General features: G+C 50.1%; 9 protein-coding genes across 9 annotated transcripts; 3 read left to right on the top strand and 6 right to left on the bottom strand.

Annotated features, from left to right (window-relative positions):
• Nucleotides 1-164: 164 nt before the first annotated feature.
• Nucleotides 165-3,647, bottom strand: N7516_001849 (condensin subunit YCG1; the record flags this gene model as incomplete). The annotated part of the gene is made up of 2 exons (XM_057214569.1): nt 165-1,541; nt 1,599-3,647. The coding sequence occupies 2 exons, from the start codon at nt 3,645-3,647 to the stop codon at nt 165-167; spliced, it is 3,426 nt and encodes a 1,141-aa protein (XP_057076452.1).
• A 231-nt stretch (nt 3,648-3,878) lies between these two features.
• Nucleotides 3,879-5,054, top strand: N7516_001848 (cysteine synthase A; the record flags this gene model as incomplete). Its single annotated transcript, XM_057214568.1, has 2 exons — nt 3,879-3,999; nt 4,057-5,054. 2 exons carry the CDS (start codon nt 3,879-3,881, stop codon nt 5,052-5,054), a joined length of 1,119 nt encoding a protein of 372 aa, XP_057076451.1.
• A 528-nt stretch (nt 5,055-5,582) lies between these two features.
• N7516_001847 (translocation channel protein TIM22) lies at nt 5,583-6,466 on the bottom strand. Its single transcript, XM_057214567.1, has 3 exons — nt 6,212-6,466; nt 6,062-6,157; nt 5,583-6,000 (listed from the first exon to the last, which is right to left on the bottom strand). The coding sequence occupies exons 1-3, from the start codon at nt 6,314-6,316 to the stop codon at nt 5,665-5,667; spliced, it is 537 nt and encodes a 178-aa protein (XP_057076450.1). The 5' UTR covers nt 6,317-6,466; the 3' UTR covers nt 5,583-5,664.
• A 237-nt stretch (nt 6,467-6,703) lies between these two features.
• On the bottom strand, nt 6,704-8,770 carry N7516_001846 (DUF4048 domain-containing protein; the record flags this gene model as incomplete). The annotated part of the gene is made up of 3 exons (XM_057214566.1): nt 6,704-7,160; nt 7,225-7,370; nt 7,391-8,770. The coding sequence occupies 3 exons, from the start codon at nt 8,768-8,770 to the stop codon at nt 6,956-6,958; spliced, it is 1,731 nt and encodes a 576-aa protein (XP_057076449.1). The 3' UTR covers nt 6,704-6,955.
• Nucleotides 8,771-8,803: 33 nt separating this feature from the next.
• N7516_001845 (uncharacterized protein) lies at nt 8,804-9,636 on the bottom strand (the record flags this gene model as incomplete). Its single annotated transcript, XM_057214565.1, has 2 exons — nt 8,804-8,940; nt 9,489-9,636. 2 exons carry the CDS (start codon nt 9,634-9,636, stop codon nt 8,804-8,806), a joined length of 285 nt encoding a protein of 94 aa, XP_057076448.1.
• A 504-nt stretch (nt 9,637-10,140) lies between these two features.
• On the top strand, nt 10,141-10,834 carry N7516_001844 (uncharacterized protein; the record flags this gene model as incomplete). Its single annotated transcript, XM_057214564.1, has 2 exons — nt 10,141-10,445; nt 10,501-10,834. 2 exons carry the CDS (start codon nt 10,141-10,143, stop codon nt 10,832-10,834), a joined length of 639 nt encoding a protein of 212 aa, XP_057076447.1.
• Nucleotides 10,835-10,861: 27 nt separating this feature from the next.
• Nucleotides 10,862-11,539, top strand: N7516_001843 (uncharacterized protein; the record flags this gene model as incomplete). The annotated part of the gene is made up of 2 exons (XM_057214563.1): nt 10,862-11,089; nt 11,141-11,539. The coding sequence occupies 2 exons, from the start codon at nt 10,862-10,864 to the stop codon at nt 11,537-11,539; spliced, it is 627 nt and encodes a 208-aa protein (XP_057076446.1).
• A 6,563-nt stretch (nt 11,540-18,102) lies between these two features.
• N7516_001842 (STE20 family serine/threonine-protein kinase) lies at nt 18,103-20,174 on the bottom strand (the record flags this gene model as incomplete). The annotated part of the gene is made up of 4 exons (XM_057214562.1): nt 20,034-20,174; nt 19,887-19,954; nt 19,646-19,813; nt 18,103-19,593 (listed from the first exon to the last, which is right to left on the bottom strand). The coding sequence occupies exons 1-4, from the start codon at nt 20,077-20,079 to the stop codon at nt 18,103-18,105; spliced, it is 1,773 nt and encodes a 590-aa protein (XP_057076445.1). The 5' UTR covers nt 20,080-20,174.
• Nucleotides 20,175-20,508: 334 nt separating this feature from the next.
• Nucleotides 20,509-22,189, bottom strand: N7516_001841 (FAD-binding oxidoreductase; the record flags this gene model as incomplete). Its single annotated transcript, XM_057214561.1, has 2 exons — nt 20,509-20,541; nt 20,594-22,189. 2 exons carry the CDS (start codon nt 22,187-22,189, stop codon nt 20,509-20,511), a joined length of 1,629 nt encoding a protein of 542 aa, XP_057076444.1.
• Nucleotides 22,190-22,573: the final 384 nt, after the last annotated feature.

Here is a 22,573-nt window from a genome sequence, read left to right as displayed (position 1 = left end):
CAACTGTTGTATAATGGCAATTCATGCAAACATTCATACAAAAGGTATTCGAAGAAAAATCAAGACACTCAAAATATGTACAGAAACCTAACCCTAAACCCCTAACTTCAACGCCAACCAAACTTCAACCAAACTTCGGAACTTCGGAACAATCAGAACAATCATCACTCATCACCCGTCTCTTCCTTGATTATTGTCCCCCGACTAGTATCATGGTCATCTTCTTCATCTTCTTCCATAATACTGGGTTCAATGGAGACAATGGGCCGATTAGCTGTGGCAGAAGTAAGACGACTATCACCCTCACCCTCGTCTTCCTCCATGATACTTGGCTCAACAGAGAAATGACGACGGCTGTAACCACCGGTAGGGTCCACAGAGCGACGAACACTACCAGAGCGTACACTAGCTCCATCGTTGTCAGGGTCTTCAGTGCCTTCACGAGGACGAGCACTGGCAGCGCGACCATCTTGTGCAACGGCAAGGATCTTGAGGATCGCGTTCTTGGCTTTGACGAGAGCATTTCGGCTGGAGGCTTCGGCGGCGAGACCCTCTTCAATCGTTTGATCCAATAGGTCCTTGACCTCGGTCGCGAGGGCAGTGTTTTCTGGGTCGATTTCGACACCTGTGCCACTGCGAATGCTACTCCGGAATTGATCATCGCCTTCGGGGGCTCGAGAGCTAGCTCGTGCGGGTAATGTAGGAGCGGCAAAATAAAGCTTGCTGAGGAGGGAGAAGAGAAGCTTGCGCTCCTCGCGTGAGCAGCGATTTGCGGCAGCGCTGACACCGAGAACACGCTCGAGAATCTCCTTAACTAAGGCGAGGTGGACCCATCCACAAACATTGGAGCTTGCAGCACCGCCAGCCAGAATTCGTTCACCACCAAGGCCAACGACCCGGCGTTCATCAGTCCACTCAGAAAGCATACCAACAACACCAGTCATAAGAGCCTTGACCTCGCGCTCGCCGACGCTTGGATCGATTTCTCCATCACTGTCTTCCTCGGCCTCGAGTGAGTAGTGCTCCTCCGCGGCATTCATTACAGCACGGATCACTGGTACGGCCACGCGGCGCATGTGTTGCGTATTTTCCACGCGGGAATGGCAGTATACAGGGAAGAAATAAGCCAATGACTGTCGTAGTGCTGGATTTTCACGAGTGCGCGGGTGGTAGAAGGAGACCACTAGGGACAACAACAGAGACTCAACAGCATTCTGATTGTGCTCCTGGATCGCGGGTGGGACATTTGGCCCAGAGGGTGTGAAGGTATTGGTGAGTAGCAGCTTGCAGAGAGCGGCGGCTGCCCCGGATTGCACGCTGTTGGGAGAGTTGGCACGCAGAGCTCGGGCGAAGACCTTGAGCAGAGGCTTCTGCATGGGGGGTGGCGTTACAGTCTCGCCATCAGCCTGGGTAACGGGACCAAGTAGGGATGGGTGAGTCGTGATCATGTCACAGAGGATTTGTAAAGCGGTGACCTGCAATGCCTCATGACCCTTGCTGTAGCAGTGAATGAAGAGGGTCATGTTCTCTTCGGCCAAATTCTGTAGAAATCAATCATTAGCGAACCTCATCTTCGATCAAAAGGAGAAGATACTAACCTTGTCAAGGAGACAGCAGAGACCCAAGCACAAAAGACCACGCTCTCTGATTGGAGCTTCGTGGCTGCGAACAGCGGGCACCACAAGGTTATTCAACATAGTAACCAGGTTCATGTTCTGCTGCAGGTGGCCCTGGACATTTTGTAACATGCACTGAGCAATATACAGACACTTCATATTAACAACAATCTCGCGGACGATCTTAGCCTTAGCCTCTTCTTTATTAAAGGGAGTGACCTCCTCATCGCCTGGAGTTTCGGATCGTCTGCTAGTATCGTCACTGATCTCAGACCTAGCAGAAACAAAGCTATCTTCGGTGGTGATGGTGTCGTGAACTTCGGCAATGGCTTCGAGAACAACGCTGCAAAATTCGGCCTCAGCTGCAGTATCAGGTCCGCAGACACAGCGGAGTGTTTCGACGACGAGTTTTGTGCTCTCTTCCGGGAGTTCTGGCACGGCCAAAGTTTCTCGCAGGAGCGAGAACATCTTTCGTCGACCGACCTCGTCGCTGTAATCTAGAGTGATGGCGATGTGGAGCAATTGTTCCACAACAAATTCGTGCTCGACTGCGTCATCATCGTTCGCTTCACCAGACTCTTTAGAAATCTTCTTCCGTTCCAAAAGATTAGTGATGTATTTGCCTAGGAAATAGGCCATCGCAGTGACCTCGGGCATCTTGTCGTCTGCTAGGCTGTCGTATTTGCCTTCATTCTCCACGCGGCAGAAGTCGTTGAATGACCGGAGCAAGAACGCGGATTCACCTGTAAGATTTTCCCAGAAAGGCTCGTCAAAGACAACAGCTTCACGATAGTCCGCACGGCCCTCCCAGAACCCGCGCATTGCCTCATGTGCAACTCCGCTTTCCATTCCAGAGTTAACAACGTCAATTCTCTCCAAAAGTTCAAGTAGCGCGTTGATGTCGGGTGCAGACCGCTGACCAGTCGGTCCCTGGTTCGGGTCATTGTTTGTGCCAGCACAGTCCTCGACCCATCTGTCGTAGAACAATTTCGCCGTAGCCTTACGGACACTCTCATCACGATCACGTAGACCCCATCGGAGGAGCTTTTCTCTCATTGAGAGAGACAGATGACGGAAGTCACCCAAGGTAGGCAGAAGACGCGAGTACAGTGCGCGTCTGGTAGGGGCATCCAGATCACGGGCACGTTCAAGAAGATAAGGAAGCGTCATCGGAGCGAGGGGGAGATTCGTGAGCAGCGTTTTGCGAACGTCGGAACTTGTATCGTTTTGCATAATTTCGATCAGCTTTTCAAGAAGGGCAGAGTTGTCGTCGTTGCCCTCTTCTCCATCGTCTCCCGCCAGACGTCCTAATCCTAGAACCGCTTGTACACGGACAGATGCCTCCTTATCACGGAGACGTCTCAGAAGGCCCTGCCTTATTGTATGGTATAGCTCGTCGTCGATCGATTCAAGCGAGTTCACAATGTGGGCGGTAATCTGGGTTGCGCGGAATCGTACCATCTTATCCTTGGCACCCATGACGGGTCCCATCAGCGCAATAAGATTAGATGTGAGGCGGGCGGTTGGTGTCTCGGTATTGTGGTCCTCATCTTCACCCGGAGCAAAAATCTCATTATCCTTCTCTGCGGCATGACCAAGGAAAGTACCCAAGAAGCGCAAAATTCTGTCTCCAACAGGCTCACTCTTCTTAATTGTGAGAATACGAAGCATGCAGCGGCCGACTTCCACGTTGAATTCCTTCTCGGCCTCCGTTTCCTCACCAGGAATCAATGCCTCTTCAGGCTCTTGGTCCTTTCCCTTGTTGCTCTTCTTTTGTGAGATACCGCAGGAAAATTCTTGGAGCTTGCGCAGGCGCACAACGAGCTTTCGGTGACCGGTAGTCGAGCGCTGAGCATCCGCAAAGATCAAGCACACATCCCGACGCAAAGTGGGGGATGATGCTGGCTCTGTTGGTTCTTCGGGGATCGCAAACGATGGAGTAACGGAGCCAGCACGCCCAGATGCAGAGGGCTGTGCTGACGACCTGCGTGTCGTCGCAGATGTCGAACGGGCGGCGACTCTGCCAGGCATTGTTGTGTTGTTGTTAAGCGTTGATTATTCAGAGGCGAAAAGCATCGCAGACTGCGGGACCGATCAAAGGAGTGGAGGCGGTAAACAAACAGCCCAAAACGGGTGGCTGATAGCCGATAAGGGTAGTAGACGCACGTGAGCTGACTAATGCCGACCATCGGAGGTGCGGGAGCTCGTCATTCCCCGACGGTCGATGCGATCATTTGTTCCTGCATTGCAAGTTAACTGAGGATGTTTCGTCAAAGTGTCCGGCGATTCGCCACTGCGGCGTCCCGTGCTGCTGCCGAGGGGTCCACTGCCTACTGCACCCGGGTGTCAACTGCCCAGGGCGTTGTCAATGGATTGACCGAGGGTATGTCTAGCTCCGAGCACCCTTGCATACACTTTTAAGCTGACTTGGGTCCTGCAGCGATTGGAAATACCCCGCTTATCCGAATGAAGAAGCTCTCTGAGCAGACCGGCTGCAATGTTCTTGGAAAGGCAGAATTCCAAAATCCCGGAGGTAGCGTGAAGGACCGAGCAGCGCTCTTCGTGGTTAAAAACGCAGAGGAGAAGGGACTCCTGAAGCCCGGTGGTACCGTGGTTGAGGGGACGGCCGGCAACACTGGCATTGGGCTGGCGCATGTGTGCCGGTCAAAGGGCTACAAGCTAGTGATCTATATGCCCAACACCCAGTCACAAGGCAAGATTGATTTGCTCCGTCTGCTGGGCGCTGAAGTATACCCTGTCCCCGCAGTGGCCTTCGATAACCCCCAAAACTACAACCACCAGGCGCGCCGACACGCCGAGTCATTGGACAACGCAGTCTGGACCAACCAGTTCGATAACGTTGCCAACCGTCAAGCACACATCGACACTACCGGGCCCGAAATCTGGGCGCAGACCGAGGGCAAGATCGACGCCTTTACTTGCGCTACTGGAACCGGAGGTACCCTGGCTGGTACCACCCGATATCTGAAGACTGCCAGTGGCGGACGTGTTAAGAGTTTCCTCGCCGATCCTCCGGGCAGTGTTCTCCACAGCTACATCCAAAGTGGTGGTACTCTGATCGACCGTTCTGGCAGCAGTATCACTGAGGGTATCGGCCAGGGCCGTGTGACAGACAACCTTCAGCCCGACATCGACTTGCTGGATGGCTCGGTGAGCATCAGTGATGAGAAGACCATCGAAATGGTGTACCGCTGTCTGGATGAGGAGGGTCTGTACCTTGGTGCCAGCTCCGCGATGAACGTGGTCGCCGCCAAGGAGGTTGCCGAGAAGTTGGGCAAGGGTAACACCGTTGTCACCATTCTTTGTGACGGTGCTTACCGTTATGCGGATCGTTTGTTCTCCAGCACCTGGCTCGAGAGCAAGAACCTGCGTTCTTCCATTCCCAAGCACCTCGAGAAGTATATTGTGTTGCCTTAAACTGTGTACATATAAATTGAACAAACTATCCTCGTGCAGATTCTGGGGCCTCAAAGGAGTAGATTGGGAGCGTATAGTAATTGAGTGCTGATCCTGTTCGAGTTTGCATTTGGGTTGGACATAGTATATCGTCTACTAGAGAAGGGGGCATGGATTCGGTACAAGTCGATTATTTAAATATTAGCGGAGGGATTTTAGGGGTTCTTCAAAAGTTAGCTGATAATACATATGAGCATGAAGTAAGTTGGTATCAATTGTGAGAGGTGAGTCTCGAAAAAGCCAGTAGTATATATATATCCACGCTTGGTATTGTACAAAGAGTAAAGAGTCAGACCCCAAAGGATCTAATATGGAGTAAACCACCATGCCGAGGCCATTCAATGCAGCCATCAAACAAGACATGCAACGCAAGGGAAACAGGCCAGAAGAACCATGCTCCCAGCAAAATAGACAACAACCAAAACGCCCGCAATGCTTCCGTTCTATTCCAGAACGCCAGATGCCGTAGAAATGTACAGGCCGAAAAGCGCAACAAGTTAACACCGCCAGCAATAGAAGAGCCAAGCGACAGAACAAGCTTGTGCTTTCAAGTCGGATCCGAATGGACCGTTTACTCATCACCGGGCATTCTCATGTAGGCATCAATCGCCGCACTGAACGCCGCGAAACCAGCGCAACCGAAGGCAGCAGCCTGGGGACCCGCCTTTGCGCCAAGAATACCACCAGTGACACAACCAGCGGCAACGCTGTTGGTAAGATCGTTCTTTGCGCGGAGGCCTTCGATACAGCACTCGGTGCCGGAGTAGAGCGCACCGACGATACCGAAGTTCTTAGCAGAGGACCAGGAGCGGGCGCCCATGTCCTTGAAACCGCGGCGGACTTGTTCGCGCCAGGGGAGGTCGGCGATGGCGCGGCCCTGGGGTGTGAAGGTTGAGTCGTAGGACATCTAGAGTGGGTAGATGTTAGATATGGAATTTTGCACGTCAAGTGTTCAATCGCCAACTTACACTGGCCATAAAGAGACCGAAAGCACCACCAAGACCGAAACCCATGGTACCTGAGATGACTGTCTTGATAGGGCAGGACTCCATACCACGTTGCATCTATACCGAGGTCTATTAGAATTGGACGAATGCATGTTATAATGGAGGACGAACCATCTTGACCATAGCCTGTTCTTGTTCATCCATTCCCTGAGTGCCCGGGTTACCTCCCAGGGAGGTCATGGGAATCGCGGTCCCTGTGGTACCTGGAAAGGCCATTTTGGAAGTTGGCGTAGGTAAGGATTGGAATTTGTATGGTCGTAGATCGTACTCGCTGGATTATATCCAAGCTGGCCTGAATGATCAATCCGCTGGACCTCAGCGAGAAAAGAAATCGCGTGATCCGGTAAAATATAGAACGCGGAGATCTTGCGGAGGCGAGTAACTAAACCGCAAATTTATTTTACGGGAAACCAGAAAATCCTAAAACGCAGTCTTGCACGTGATATCCCGGCTCCCCCAAATCAACGTGCCGTTATCGGTACAACGTGGATACCTAGGGATGTATACATGGATGCATTATTATTGAACCTGGGAAGAACTGTTGTGTACGTTACATTCCAAAGAAAAAAAACAAAGACATAACAATGTAAACTCGTTGTATTCGTAAAGCTAAAGCACCAAAAATCGCATTTATCGTGATCAAATCAAACTGGTATTTCAACAGATCTTGAAAGTAAATGGAAGCCTGCACAAACTTCAAATTCAAAAGTAGCAAAGGGAAGGCAATGTATCGACAAGACAAGAAGCAACGCTCTCGTATGACATAGTTCAAAGGTCGTAGCCCTACGTAATCCCGTAGATAGGGCCGAAGAAGAGGTAGCAAGTATATACATGAAAAGGAGAGAAAGAACCCTATTAGTCCTTCTTGCTGTCCTTGCGAGTGAGCGAAGGAGAGGCAGTTCGTTCAGGAGTAGGCGACAGCGAGCGCTCCCATTCTGCCATCAGATTTGATGCAGTACGTTGAAGCTTCGAGGGAGCCAGCTTGGTAATTGCAGGCCAGGGGATGCTTTCAGAGACACTAGGATCAAGTGCAGAGGGAGCCGGGTTCAAATCACCAAAGCTAGGAGCGTGGTCAGCGCATAACGAGGTTGTCATAGATGAAATCAGAAAAGGTCGAACGGTACCTAGCGCTAGTTCGAGGGCTGCTACCCTGTGTGGTGGGTGATTGATCATGTTTGGATGCAACTGTCGATCGGCTCGATGAGGGCGTATGCGTCTTCTGTGCGGATAGGGGCGTGTCCCAGCTATCCCAGTTGTCGAGATCTTCATCCTGCGCATCGATTGAATTACTGGAGCGGTGGTCGCGGTGTTCGGCTTCGGTCGCCGCGTTTCGGTTGGCGGCTCTGCTGTCGGAGGGGTGCGCGGAGCGTTGGGAGACTTCTGAGCGGGTGTATCAATGCCGAATTCGTTCCAGAAAGATGTGGAAATTTCCGCCGGCTTGGTGTCTTTACCAGTTTTTGTCTCGGCCGCTGGCCCCCTCCCCCGCGAAGACGATGACGACGATGATCGTGATAGCTTGCCGTCCGCTAACAACCGTTCTCGACTCCGGGATCCTGCCAACGAATCCCGCTTGCGACCATTTGGTGGTGCCAATGAGTTGGGTGGTGAGGTTCGTGTCTGTGTGCCGCTGATTCCTTCCTCGCCCACCGTAGCTTGTCGGATATCTTCCAAAAATGTCCACAGACCCTCGCGGAGATCAGACGCCATTTGCTTGCCTGTGCGCATCAAAGCCTCCCGCGAAGGGGGAGGAAGAGTCTTCTGCCACTGCGCGAGTAGATGTTCTGGTACCTGGCTCTCGTCGAGCTGCGCACTCATCAGAGCTGCATTAGTGCGGTCGACAGATGGTAATGTCGCAGACCGCGGAGTACGACCCACGCGCTCACTGGCAGCATCCGAGAATCCTTGTTCACCGCGGGAAGAAATGCTAGGACCTGAAACTGGCGACAAGAGAGACAAAGTCCGTGTATGTGTGCCGTGAAACACTCGCCGACCATTACTCCCATACTTGGCTCCTGGCGCGGCAACACGCACGCTAGACCGTCGGTCTAGATCCCGGCTCATCCGTTCCTGTGACACTGTAGAGCTCGTAACCGAGCTCATACTCTGTTCCCGGCCATGTGAACTCGAAACCTCCGGTGTTGAGAAATCGGGCGAGCGGAGGGGTACAAGTGGCTCCGCGTGGTTGATCTCTGCCCGCTTCCTAGACTTCTCAGACAGTGCCCATTGTTTCTTAATTGTTACTAGGTCTGCTTCGGCTCGAGTGAGCTCCTCGCGAAGTTCCATGACCTTTCGCTCCTGCGAGGCGATAGCCCGCAGAAAATCATAGCCATCGTCCGGGACGTCAAATGCCATAGGTGTTCCCGGAGGCTGAGCGGGGGAGGGGCGGGTTGTGGACTGTGTGACTGGGGTTATGGGGCTGGGTGAGGTGACGTTATCGAGTGTCCCAGTTTCGTTCAGATTGATAGGGAAGTTTAAGGTGAGCCGTTTGGCATGACGGGCCGTCTTAACACGAGGTAATGAAGATATTCTTTTCTGAGCGAGAGAGGATGAGCGCGAGAGATTGGAGAACTCGGAAGCAGAGTCCGGTTGTGGCACGGTGGAATTCGTGGAATTCTGGTTATCCGGAAATGGACCATGGAGAAGGTTCTCCGCTCCCGGAAGACTCTCCATTATGGGCCAGCCAGTAGGAGAGATCAAGATATTTCAAAAAGTCATAGAAACCAACAAAACAAAAACAATAGAAACAATAACAGAGGAGAGTTGAGAAGGGGAGAAAATAATAGCTCCGAGTCTCCTGAGTCCAGCCCACAGCGGGTCCCACACGAGTCCAAGTCCACGGGCTGTGTTTCAGGGGGGAGAATTTAATATTAGCGTATTAATCTTGGCATCCGTTCTGTATAGTTTGGGTATAGATCTACATCGGAACATTTTGTATGTACAATTCACACTATTTCAACAGTAGTATATCAGTAGTATGTTAGTAACCTTCAATTAAGCTTGTGCTTTGGAGCTTGCTCACAACTTACACTGGCGTTAAAGTGCAAGTTCTTGAATGAGCTGACTATGAGACTGACTAACATCGAGGTTACCTAGGTATATTGAAGTTGGTATTGAAATTGCTATAGTACATATAAGGAAGCCCATAAAATTGGAAAGAACAAGAAAAGCGTTTTGTTTTAGCTTAAGGCAGGTGCAACCGAGTCACGAGATGGACAGATTAGGAAAGTAGGGCCCCCATTCTAGGAAGGTACGTGTTGTTGAGGGTATAAAAGGCCATTCACCAACTCTTCCCCCCAACCCTCTTGACCACCATCTCCCCGTACCCCCATGAGACAGTGCAGGTGGAGGGTCCCGTAGCAAAACGGGTGCCTATGCATGAGACATCAACATTGTTGAGGCCCATGCAGGTCCACACCCAAATCAAACCGGGCTTTCTCGTGCGAGTTCTTTGACAAGTGGCTAAGCGTTTGGGCACCATAGTCACTTGACAAGTCCCACGGAATACATGGGGGGTGTTTAATCGTATCCTCTTTCATTGTATAGTCACCAAAATATATTCCGACTCATACCTAGGTTATTTCCATATCTAGATTACTGTCCGGCTGGTGGTTTTATGTGGCAGGTCAAGCCTGAGTTCAGCCTATGGAGGCACTTCGCTGTGGGATCTCGACTGTTGTGGGGTCTCCGGGCTGAAGGCGAATTCGGGAGATCGGGAGGCCCTGATAGCCAATGTCGTTTAAGCTTATTTTAGCGGCTGCACACTAAGGATTGGCGCGACGATTATTTATTCGGTTACTGCGAAGATGGTTCTTTGCTTCGAAAAAGTGAACTCCATACCCATCTAGTGTTGAGGAAGTGATAAAAAGAAAAAAAAACCCCCGAGATATAAATAGACTTCGGGAATATGCAGGGGTGACCCGTCGTTCGTCGTTCAACCGCACCTACTCTGCCAAGCGCGCATTCACCAACAACCGCGTCTTCGTCATGAACTGGAGAGTGAATGCTCTACGTATTCGCTCCAACGCTGGAATTATCCGAAGATGGGGGTTTCTTCCCACCCTCCCATTTCCGCGTACCGACTGATCTCCCCCTCTGACCGAAAAACAGCCTGGTCGCGTAGATGCTCATCACAGTGGACGTCCAACCCGAGAGTCTTCCCAGTCTTTGACCTCGGGCTACTGGATTCATCTATCAAGATTGAGGAAGAGCTTGCTGTGGGATATGAGCCTAACGAGACATACACGTATCCCGCCGAAGAGGAAGAAGCCCTGAACGACAGGTACCGAATTATGCACAAAATCGGATATGGGCCCACGGCGACTGTTTGGTATGCCGTTGATCTACTGTGAGTATTTTATCCGAACCGGAACGATACTGCTCTAATTATGAGTCAACAACAGACAGCCCAGAATGGTGGTTTTGAAGATCTATGTTGTGGACCATATGCTCAAGACTTATGGGCGGGTCCATCCACCAAAAGTATACCAGCAAAGCGAATGCCCTCTTCACGAGGTTAGCGATCGTTTTACTATCAAGGGTCCTCGTGGTTCTCATATTTGTGTTGTTCACGAGGCACCCTCACTAGACACAGAACAGATGCATGCGGGAGACAAGATGGATCTCGAGTCGGTGAGGTCTACAATGAAACAAATGCTGATCATGATGGATTTCCTACACACTGATTGTTATTTAACTGCCCGTATCTTCCCTTACAACCTCAGTGTCTTTGAATGATGAATGACTGATTCCAGAGTAGGCATAATGCCAAACGAAAAGTTCAACGTCGATTCCAGCGATAGACTAGTTGCTGGACCCAGCAATGACGAGATTATCACCCCAATGATACTCCCCGGCGACGGTGTTCCCCTTCGTCTGGACTTCCCAGACGATGACATGTCCAATATCGAGGAAAAACATTGCAGGCCTCCTGAACAGGTTCTGAAATCGAAATCGGATTATAGGGCAGACATTTGGGCTACTGCTCTAGTTGTGAGTACTTTATCCCGAGTCAGCAGAACTGTGCTTATGCAGTTTGTCTAGGCATGGAATTACACCAGTTCCCAAGGGCTTATCGACGGACGAAACTCGGACGGGGCCTTTGATGACCGGGTCCATATCGCCGAGCTGGTTTCTCTACTTGGCCCGCCTCCACTAGAGTTCCGCGAGAAGATGCGACTAGGCTCCATGTTTTGGGACGAAAACGGGAAGTGGACAGGCCAAGCTCCCGTGCCAGATCGAAGCTTCGAGAGCCTAGCAGCTGGCAATGTCAACGGCGAGGATGTGGAAGGCTTCTTGCAGTGGATGCGAAAAGCGCTACAATGGGATCCTGATCATCGGCCCACGGCTCTAGGGCTCTTGCGTCATGAGTGGATGTCCCGGAAGACGAAGCCTGTGGAGGGAGAGGGTAAGGATGTGTCCGATGAGAGTATCCAGGTCTGAATTTTCCATTTTGGATGCCATCTGTGGCCCTGTATAAGTACATGTACATATTATAGAAGCTCCACTCAGTCAAACTCCACTCAATCAGAGGCCTGTTGGAATAAAAGTCGAAAATGGAAAGGTGTTTGTTAGAATCCCATCCTCAGCACCAGTATAATTCTAATATGGTCTTACTAAAATATGACCAGCGAATCAGCATTCAGATCCACTTGGTTTCTCAGCATCATTGGTCTAGTGGTAGAATTCGTCGTTGCCATCGACGAGGCCCGTGTTCGATTCACGGATGATGCACATCTTTTTCTTGGTTTTTGTCTTCTTTGTTAGTTTATTTTAGCCATTGACTAGTTAGTTAGTTCATGGTCTGCAGGCCGAACGGAAATATCTTTTGAACCCCCTGTGAAGAGACTTTTATGGTTGGTTGTGTATATTCAGATCGTACATATTTGAAATCAATTGTTACTCCATACATTCACAAACAAAGATCAAGTTCATTCATTCATCTGTACTGCCTCTTTTTTTATAGTATAACAAGCAACGCCCTCAGGCCCAAGAAACTGATAACGAGAGAATAGCAATAGCACAAGAAAGGGTTTGTTGCAGATGAGAAAGACGCTTGTCGATGCGGTGGATTTGAAACGCAAAACAAGCAGGACAAGAACAAGTAACATAGAAAGAAAGTAGAACATGATCAGATGCTGAGCAACCAGTCAAATTTGATGCTTGTTCCGGTCTAATCCACTGACTGGCAGGTGTCGAGTTTCCCACAGGACCGTGGGCGTTTGCCAAACTGGCCAGAAAGAAGTAACACTGCTTTGCAGAAACATCTGCGTTACCACCGGTTAGGGTATAGTTATCGTGTGGTAGGATAAATTATCGGTGAGTATTTAATCCTCAGGCGTGATTCACGTACGTCTGTCTGAGGAAGATTGACTGGTGGTATGTGGACAGCCATCCAAACTTAACGTCAAGTTCCAACATATACTGAATGGGCTGGGCTAGCAGTCTCCGCATGTGATACTCGCTTTCTATAAGCATCCGGCTTCACAGGGTTTAGCGTAAATATGAGGCATACCGGTCGATCATGCGCTTGGGAAAGTAGTCCAGGCGCAATGTCGCCACCACGGCGAAAAAGAGAAAGAAAAGCCTCTTGATAGACCCCGGATGGACAATGTCCTCGGTGGGCGGGGGACACCCGCGAACTGGCGTGGCGTATATATAAGATATCTTGGATAAAACATGCTATGTTAGTATAAATATACCTTAGAAGGAGAGCTGATAAGAGTGCGAGGTGGGAGTGTGAGGTGAGAGTGATGGTGAGAGTGCTGGTGGGAGTGCGAGGTGTGCGAGGGAGAGTGCTGGAGAGACTGCTGGATGGACTTACGATGGCAAAGGTTGGAATTTGATGTTGGTAGGTCGTGAAATTGTGCTCTTTAACCCAAGGAACCTTTAGTTCTCCTATAGCTTTAAGCCTAGGCAAGACGGGCGAGGTTTTGGCGATGAGGGCGCAGTCCGGGACTTTGTCGTAAGCAACACCAGAGGCTTTGAAATCACCGAAACATATGGATTTCTACTAAAGTAAATTGAATCTGAATTGAATCCGAATTGAATCCGAAAAAAAATTAGCAGATCTCTTGGCCGCTAGTTTAGGGGGGGCAGCACTTTTTGAGGAGCCCGGTGCGCGTTTTGGCCAGTGGGTGGTGCATTTTGAGGGGCAGTCGACCGCGGGCTTGGGGGGGCGGGGCGCGCCCCTTGGTGAAGGGTCCCCGAAGCCACGCCCGCCTACCGGGAATTAGCGAGCCCTCGCCGAGAGGGGCCTGATGGAGTGTTGGCAGGCAGGCCCCTCTCGGCGAGCTGCGCAGTCCTGGAGTCTTGTCGGGCCCCTTGTTGGAGGGGGCGGCGCGAGGGGTCTTGGGCTCGGCGGCTCGGGTGAGGGAGACCTCTGGCGCGGGAAGGCTTGTCTAGCATCACAACAAGTGTGATGCCAAAGACTTTGGTCTGGAAATCCATTTCCAGTACCATCTTATCTTCTGCTATTATCATACAATTACAGTTAGTTGGCGTCTACTTAATAACAGGGAAGGGTGACAGGAAGGGGCCACAAATCGTGGTCTAATACGCACGCTTTTGAAGGGCTTGGCAGAATTTTGCCAAGTCCTCTGGCCTCACGGTATAGTTGCCATCAGGGCCGGGCCTGGGGATGGGAAGGGCCGCAGCCACATTGAGGATCATCTATATATTCATTTGGTTAGTAACTGGTGAGAGGTAGGGTTCCAGAGATGGGGGTCCAGAGGTGCTTCCAGGTAGTGACACATTCAAGCTTGACCCGCGTACATGTGTCTACTCAGAGGTTCATATTTTACTTACCAAGAGGAGTAGGGAGATGAAGAAGGAGGTATTTTTAGCCATCTTGGGCAATTGAGTAGTGCTTGATTTTGCAGAGATTAGAAGAGATTAGAAGAGATTAGAAGAGATTAGAAGAGAAGAAGAGAAGAAGAGAAGAAGGAAAGAAGGAAAGAAGAGCGAGTCAGTTTTTGTGCGTTCTGTCAAAAGCTTATCCATACCTACCTAGGTAGGTAGGACTATGTATGAGTAAGACCTCGTGACTGCCCTCAGGAAGAATCCACTCTCCTTTTGCTTTGAATTTTGAATTGATACTGACATTCCTTTCACTTTGCTTTCACTTTGCTCTCACCTTGCTTTCACCTTGTTATCTTCATATTTACTTTGATAGAACGATCATCCATACTGTACCCTGGTCCCGGTGAGTCGTGACCACAGGATAAAGCTCGCTGGGGATAAGAATCACACTGCAGACTTGACCATATTCCAAGGAATATTCTCATTCATGGTATGCCCCATAACGTCGAGGGAAGCTCGGCTGGTAGGAGAGTCTTTGCATCATTTTGGTTGTGGTTAATATGGTTGCTGAGACGGATTTTTCCGATATTCGTCGCTGTTGCGGTGTTCATTCTTCTGCCGGCCAGGCTATAATTATCCCTAGAGAGATGGTCTCCATGGGCGAATAACTCACTCAGCTGTACATTCAGATTCCTGAGGATGTGGCTCCCGAGAGTGATCAAACTCCAATTGAACATAGGGTGTTAAGTCTGAAAATGCGCGGCTGCGAAGAAATAAGTTTACCCTCAAGTGGATTCCAGAACAAACTGTCGACGCGATCAAACCATAATCTCTCCTACCCAAGGAGGATGCTCTCCACTGGTGGGCTACCTATCAAATTGGCCAGCGTGTCTCGCCTGAATTCATTGTCAATGACTGTAAGACTCGAGCGAAGGGTTACTATAGAGACTTACATTCAGACTATGTGTATGGCTGGCTATAATATGAAGCATATTAGTTTGAGGCCATGGACTCTATTCAAAGCGAACTTACCATCTCCGGCAGTGAAAACTCTTCCAATCCTAGCTCCGGTTGTTGCTAGGTAAAGGCGAGTCACGAATATAATTTTCGTCTATTTCTTTGTGTGACAGTCCCCTTGTCTCGAGATATGGCCAAAACGCTTAGTAAAGATCGCAGCAATCTACTTCCCGTTTTCTTTGAAGGCTCTTTGTATGCAATATACCAACGGTTCCCTCCTGCTTTAGTGAAAGGCTTGCCATTCTTGAATTGCTGGTTTTCCAGATAGGAGAGGTTACGAGACCTTAAGTCCTCAAATGATTGAGGTGCCATCTCTTCAAAACACAAGCGGGGACTTGTAAGTAAGTGCCTTGGGTCATCTAAGTCAATCCAACTGTCCCAATATGGCGCAGCGACTTGAGTATTCCACAATATGTCATCTTGAGTTAGACCAGGGCCCAGATTAACCCACCTTGTCAAGACGACGGCTATTTTGGAATCAAATTCACCTATTTCAATCTGTATATCCGTATTGCACATTTGGCAGTTATAGGTGAAAGAGGCCTTCCCTCCGTTGCGTAAGGACTCCACAATGGGAGTGATAAAACTGAGAAGAAAGCTGTCTACACACGGCATCAAGTTGTCAAGAGGATCCGGATAGATTCTGCTTCTGCCTTGACGAAAAATCAAATCGTCTAGCTCCTCAACGACAACTATGTCCTGCATTCTGATATAAAGACCGAGGGGGTCAGGACATATCTGTGCCTCCGTTGAGAATAGCGAGAGTAGCTCTGGGTAATCAGACTGCATGGGGTAGTGGCGAACCTGTGTGTAGGATAGAGAATCAGTGCTAATCCCAGATCTCGGACCATAGTGAAACCTCTTCATTGCAAGCTTAAGGTGGAGGAAAGAAAATTCGTATTGTGTATAAGTACTTCCAAAGTGAGTGCTCATAATGCACGAATTCGAGAACCACCTTCTATTCTGGACACACGGGAGTCGGCAAGCTTTTTCGCGCTCTGATACGGAGAGTCCAAAACTTTCGGATCCATCATACCGATGAAGAATGTTGCACATCTCGCAGCTGAAGTATTCTGGAGTATCTCTTTCCAGTCGGTTTAAGATTGAGAGAGTATCATCTTGTGTGCGAGGAGGTAGTCGCTTTATTTGTCTCTGAGACAGTGCAAAAAATCGGCGATTGCAAAGGGAAAAGCAAACAAGATCAACAACTGGAAGGAAGTCGGATATTGACAATAATAGCTCCGGGGGAAGTCCGGCAAGCGTGGTCATACGGGGGATTTCAGAAGGGCTGATCGCCTTATTCGGCCGGGTAAAGCAAGATTTAACACGAGTCAGAGTCTTCATAATCATAGTCAAAGTACACAGGTGTTGTCTAAGAGAGTGAATTAAAGAAAGAAAGTAACTATAGGAGACCGATTACCTAGGTAGGTACCTAGGTAGATGAGTAGACTTGGTAATCGGCCGGTTATGAATTAGGTAGGTAGGATTCAGGAAGTTTCCAAGGTTCTGGCTCTGGAAGATTCATCAATATGACATCCATGTATAGTGGCATTTCATGCGTATTTGAACCCCAATACTTCTATCGTTGACCGCCCTGGTTACCGCCTTTCCATTACTACTAGTATTGAGTGGATGTAAAATTCTTCCGGCTGCGCAGGTGTACGAGGTCCCGGCCAGGGGTCGGAATCTACTACCCGTGGACTTACCCCTAGGCTCAGCTTAGGCTTAGTGAGCGAATCAGGGTGCTTAGGGTCGTGCTCAGATCTACTCAGTGAGCAAAAAGCGGCAAGGTCTGAGCACTAGAACGGAAAGGGAACGCCAAGAAGTGACAGAGGAAATATTTTCTGGGGAAATAAACAAAATCTGGGGAAGTGGGTCTGTGTACGTCTGTGGGTCTATATCAAGGACAACTTGGAAGTTGGTTTTCTTCAAAAAGATTTCTAAAAAAAATCATTGGCCTAACCCCGTTTGTATCACAGGCGAGGGCCCCGAAGGGATAGCTCGAGCCCGTCTTCACCGGCTGGGAAGTAGATATTTACGGTGTGTTGTTAGCGAACCTTCAATCGCTCCTACCCCTATATGCCAGAGAGACCCACGCCTCGTCCGTCGGTCGGGGCCAGGCGGGCCAAACGCCTGTTAGGAACTATTTTCTTAGAAGATCTCGCCCTTGGCTCGAACACACGCGCTCTACAATCCCAGTCAATCGGAAGGTGTCTCGCCTAGTAACCGTTTTCCGGTCTGACACCAACGGATGCTTGTTTCCACTGAGCTAAGTGGGGCTTGGAGTTGAACAACTACTCTGGATCTTCATGGTAACCGTGCTTCTTTTGTCTTTCTAGTCATCTGATTGGCTGGATTCTAGGTAGTCTCAATTAGGTGATCATGAAGCTATTCACAATCCCGAGGTCCACTTTTTCCACATTCCTTCTGAAGCTATTCCCACCTTTTCTCACCGTTCTTGAAGCTAAAGCTATTCTCACCCTTTCTCGTCGTTCTTGAAGCTACCTTTCTAGCCAAGAGACCTATTCTTACACCTAACGCCCGTAATATCATCTTGGGCCAAATACACTAGAGTATTAGACTATTACGTCGTCAAGGAGGCCGCATGAGCTGCCGACTATTGTTTCACATAAACAGAAGCATTTCAAAGATACCACCGTATAGCCTAGTTGGTATCCCTCGGGATGTCAACCACATATGCAGCTGCTCTCAGGTTATGAATAGGGAGAAGATTAGGTACGTATGTTCCCATGTGGTGCTTCACTCATGTTAGTTTTTCAAGTACAGACGTATTGAAGTACGAAGCGATACAAAAATCAAGACATTTATCACATTTCAGACATAGTATGTTCTAGTACTCCTGGAAAATACCTGAGAAAAAAATCACACAAAAGACCAAGGGCCAATAGACAAAGACAGAAGCATAGGCAGCATTCTATCGGAGAAAAAAGAGAGTACAGAAGAAAGCGCAAAAAGATTACACCAGATCATTAGTAACCCCGGGACCAGTCCCACCAGAGTAAGTGACAGTAAACAGAACGAACGAACGGACACCAAGGATGCAGGCAATGGCAAAGAGTTGTACAAGAGTCAGAACGCCAAATTGGATCTATACAGCGAATGGAAGAAAGAGGAGCAGGATGAGTTGAGGTTGACGTTGGAAGCGTGAGGATGGTTGACGGGGGAGACTAGATGCCGCCCCAGCGGTTGCGGAGACCCTCTGACCATCGCTGGTAAAGGACATCGGAGAGTTGTTTGGTGTGTTCCATACCGGGTGCGGCTTGAGCGGGGACGGATGGGGGTGACTGAGGTTGGGGCTCGGGGACGTAGGATTGGCGACGACGGTGGCTTTTGAGGTGTGGGTTGTTTTGGGCCAGCACGAGGCGTGGTCGCGAGGGGGAATCGGGTTGTGTGGATGGGAGAAGAGTGGAGAGGCGGGAGTCGGCTTGGAGCTTCTCATTCATGATCCTGACGATGTGGTAAAGACCTTCGGGGTCGACCATTTCCAGGTCGCTCCAGGCTTCGGCAAGTCTGGAGATTGCCTCCCGTTTATCGCCATCTCCTGTTGTTGATAGGACTTCCTGGCAGGACATTCCCACGGCCTTGCTATATGCACGGCGTCCAATTTGAGCCTCCTTGCTTGAAGTATCGGTGGATACCGTCTTCGGGCTTTGATTTTCGTCAAATCCCTCCTTGACTGGGTTGAGGTCGGTGGGGACCTTGTCTGACACCCGGCGGAACTGTCGAACTGTGGACGGGCTGTTGCCATAGCTCAAGTCTAGACCAAGGGGTTGTTTGGTGCCACTCGAACGACGCTTGGTGTTAGCCCGTCTGACAGACGGAGATCGGTCGGTGGGGATTCGGCGGACGGTGGAGTTTGCCTGGTGCTTAGGCGGCGGTGGTGGTGCACTTATATGCAGGTCTTCGAGCATCTGGGCGGGATCAGGCGTGTTGTTTTCCTCCTCCTCATCGAACGTCATCCAATCCGTGCCCTTGGGCTTCCACATTGGGGGAGCCTTGACTGTGTCAAAGACCCAATCGTCATCATCGAGATCCTCAGGTCTAGTCATGGTGTTGAGAGACTCGGCATAGTATTTCACGTCTCTCCCTTCCCCACGGCCACAATCCCAGTCCTGCTTGCGAAGAATCAGTTCTTGAAGCGACTCAACCTTGCCCGCATTCCGGATGAACTTGTGTCTCAGGAGCTCCTTTGCGCTCGGCCGCAAATCCGGATCCTTGGTCAGACACTGTGCAATGAAGTCCTTGAATGTGTTGCTGTACTCGTTGCCTTCAAGGCGAGGGGCGGGGTTCTTCGGAATCAGGAACAGTACTTTCATCGGGTGTGTGCTGGCATGTGGGGGTTCTCCGTTGATCATCTCGATTGCCGTGATACCTAAGGACCAAACGTCTGCCTTGAAGTCGTATCCAGCCTGCTGGATTACTTCCGGTGCCATCCAGAATGGAGTTCCGACGAATGTATTGCGCTGCGACTTGATGTTGACCAGCTGTGCGGCGACACCAAAGTCTGCCAGCTTCACCTTTCCACTCTGAGAAAGGAGAACATTGGCGGCCTTGACATCACGGTGGATTTTGCCTTCGCTGTGCAAATAATCCAAGCCTAGGAGAAGTTCTCTGCAGACGATGGCCACATGGGCTTCATTAAAACATCCAGGTTTTAACTGGGACGATTAGCGATATACATCACGATAAAAATAGCAGCAAGGAACGTACCAAATCCAAACAGGAGCCACCTCCGAGATATTCCATAACAATCCATAGTTTGTGCCCCTTAAGGAAACTGGCCTTGTATTGTGTAACGTAGGGGCTAGCGCAGGTAGCCAAAACAGAAATTTCCTGTTGGATTTCCTGAATATCGTCCTCGCTGGACTCGAGATCGATCTGAAAGGGGTGTCAACAATCGAACTCCAGGCGGGAATTTGAAACTCGAAGATCGAATATCATGAAAGCGTACGTGTTTAATGGCAACGATCTCGCCGTCAGTCCTGTCAATGGCTTTGTAAACCACTCCAAAACTACCACCTGCAAACGGAGAATACAGTTAGCCGACGGAAGTGCAAAAAAAAAATTTCAAAAAAAAGCAGTGCTTTGGTCAACTTACTCCCTAGCTCCTCCATCACCTGGTAATGACTTGCCATGTCGTCCATTGTGCAATAATTTAGCCCAGCTAGCTACTCCGGTCAGACAGGGAATGTCGACAGGGCTCATCCAAGTAATGAATGAATAGCTTGGGACTTTCGAGAGGACAAGACGAGCGTAAAGAGACCCTCGGGGATGGCGGGCAAGGGGTGGAGCATAAATCCCCAAACAAGCTCCGTCTCACATGGCAACGGATGGCCTAAGGCACCAACTGGGGTATATCTGCAAGGGGTCCACTCAGCTGATACGATTTGCCTCGAATAGAGCTATTTAGTCCTGGAATAGATTATCATTTACTTCATTTACTTTATTTGCTTGGGGGCTCCGCATTGTACATGCTTGTACATGCTTGTGCATATTGTGATTATTACTTGATCTCGGTAAACGGCTTTTGTTATGCTCCAACGATCCATATACAACACGCACCCCAACATGCTCTAAATATACTTGTATGGGTTCATGATCCCATTCTAAGAATCCAAGTTAGCAATTGCTCACACATAGCAGTCACACTCTACTTACCGGGTCATAGAGGTTCTTCAACTGCTTCATCAGCTTCACCATCGTCTCGTTCTGGCTGTAACCAATGAACTCGCGCTTAGCAACGCCAAGTCCATGCTCAGCACTGATGCTGCCCTGGCGCTTCTGAATCCACTCATACACCCACGGCTCGATCGCCTTCTCCACTTCCTTGCTGTACTGTCGCACGGCAACGTTCAAGTGCAGGTTGGAGTCACCCATGTGACCGTAACCAACAACAGCACGAACAGGGAAAGAGTCATCGTCACCGACCAGACCCTTCTCCGTGAGGCGGGCCTTGCAGTCCTCCACAAGCAGGTACAGATCCGCTAACGGGATCGACACATCGTACTTGTAGGTGCCACCCAAGTGGCTCAGGGACTCGGTGATACCCTCACGCCAGCGCCACAGGGCCTGGAACTGGGTCTCGTCCTGAGCAAGTACACCATCGGCGACAATGCCGTCGCCCATGACGCTCTCCAAGAACGACTCGAGCTTGGCCATGTCGTGCTCGGCGTTGGAACCGCTGGTCTCCACCAGACAGTAGAAAGGATACTCACCCTCCAGAGGGTGCTTGTTACCCGTAGATTCAATGACCAATTTCTGGCTGCGGCCGTCCATCAGCTCGAACGCGGAGAGAATCTCCGAGAGCTGACCCTTGGCAGCGAGGTAAGCCTGCTGGACCTGCTCGAAGCTCTCCAGACCGAAGTAAGCCACATTAACCGCCTTGGGGCGCGGGGGGCACTGAATAGAGACAGCAGTCACGAGGCCAATGGTACCCTCCGAACCGATGAACAGCTGCTTGAGATCGTAACCAGTGTTGTTCTTGCGTAGAGTTGACAGTGCATCCACGATAGTCCCATCCGGCAGGACCGCCTCGAGGCCTAGCACGCTGCCGTGAAGACTGCCGTAGCGGAGGAGACGCAGGCCACCGGCATTGGTGGAGACATTTCCACCGATGTGGCAGGAGCCCTTGGCACCCAGGTCCAGAGGGAAGAGGTGCTCCCGCTCAGCGAGATACTGATCAGCAGTCTCAAGGATGACACCAGCATCGGCGACCAGGACACCGGAGGCAGCATCGAAAGAGCGGATCTGATTCATACGCGAAGTGTTGATGACGATCTCATCGAAGACCGGCACTGAGCCACCGACAAGACCAGTGTTTCCACCCTGCGGCACGACAGCCAATTTGCGCTCGTTGCAGTACTTCAGCACCTTGCTAACCTCCTGTGCATTCTGGGGCTTCAAAACAAGCCGGGTGTGGCCACGGTACTTGCGCATCCAGTCGCTATTAAAGGGTTCGATATCGTCTGTCGCGTCGGTTGTCACGCCATCGACCACGGCCGACTGGGAACCCAGGAGTTCCTTGAAGTGTGCGACATCTTCGGCAGAGATCTCGGCGAAGTTGGGGTTGCGCTTGAGGTTGGGGTAAGCGTCGCTGGTGAACTTGATCTGGCGGGAATCGGAGTTGCGGGTGGAGCTGGCGCTGAAGGTGCGTGTAGTCAAGGGTGTGATGGATTGGACGGTACGAATGGCAAAACGAGGACGAGGCACTCGAGCCCGCCGCAAAGCGGCTGTGATATTCCTGGCACCAGACATGACTGAGGAATTAGCAAGGAACAATTTTCGGAATGTCAAGTGGAGATACTCCGATTCTTCGATGCTCCGATCTGCCTCCGAGAGCTCCCAGGTCCTCACCGATTCTGATTCGACCTCGGAGATTTTCGGCTTTTCTCTATTTAACACTGGAAGGGTTTAGTGAGGGTAGTTCATATTGATATAGTAAATATACTATAGAAGTTAAACTTATATATATATACATACCTATATATATATATATATATATACTGTACCTTATTGCGTCAACCAATCGACCTTCAAGTACACGCTGATCATGATATCACTAGGTATATCTCAACACGCACAAAACACAAAACCAAGTGCAATTGATTGAATTGATTCAATTGATCGAATTCATATGAA

The sequence above is a fragment of the Penicillium verrucosum genome, assembly GCF_028828655.1.
Source record: "Penicillium verrucosum strain IBT 35672 chromosome Unknown utg000001l_segment0_segment0, whole genome shotgun sequence".
Lineage (NCBI taxonomy): Eukaryota > Fungi > Ascomycota > Eurotiomycetes > Eurotiales > Aspergillaceae > Penicillium > Penicillium verrucosum.
This window is presented reverse-complemented; position numbering and strand designations above follow the sequence as displayed.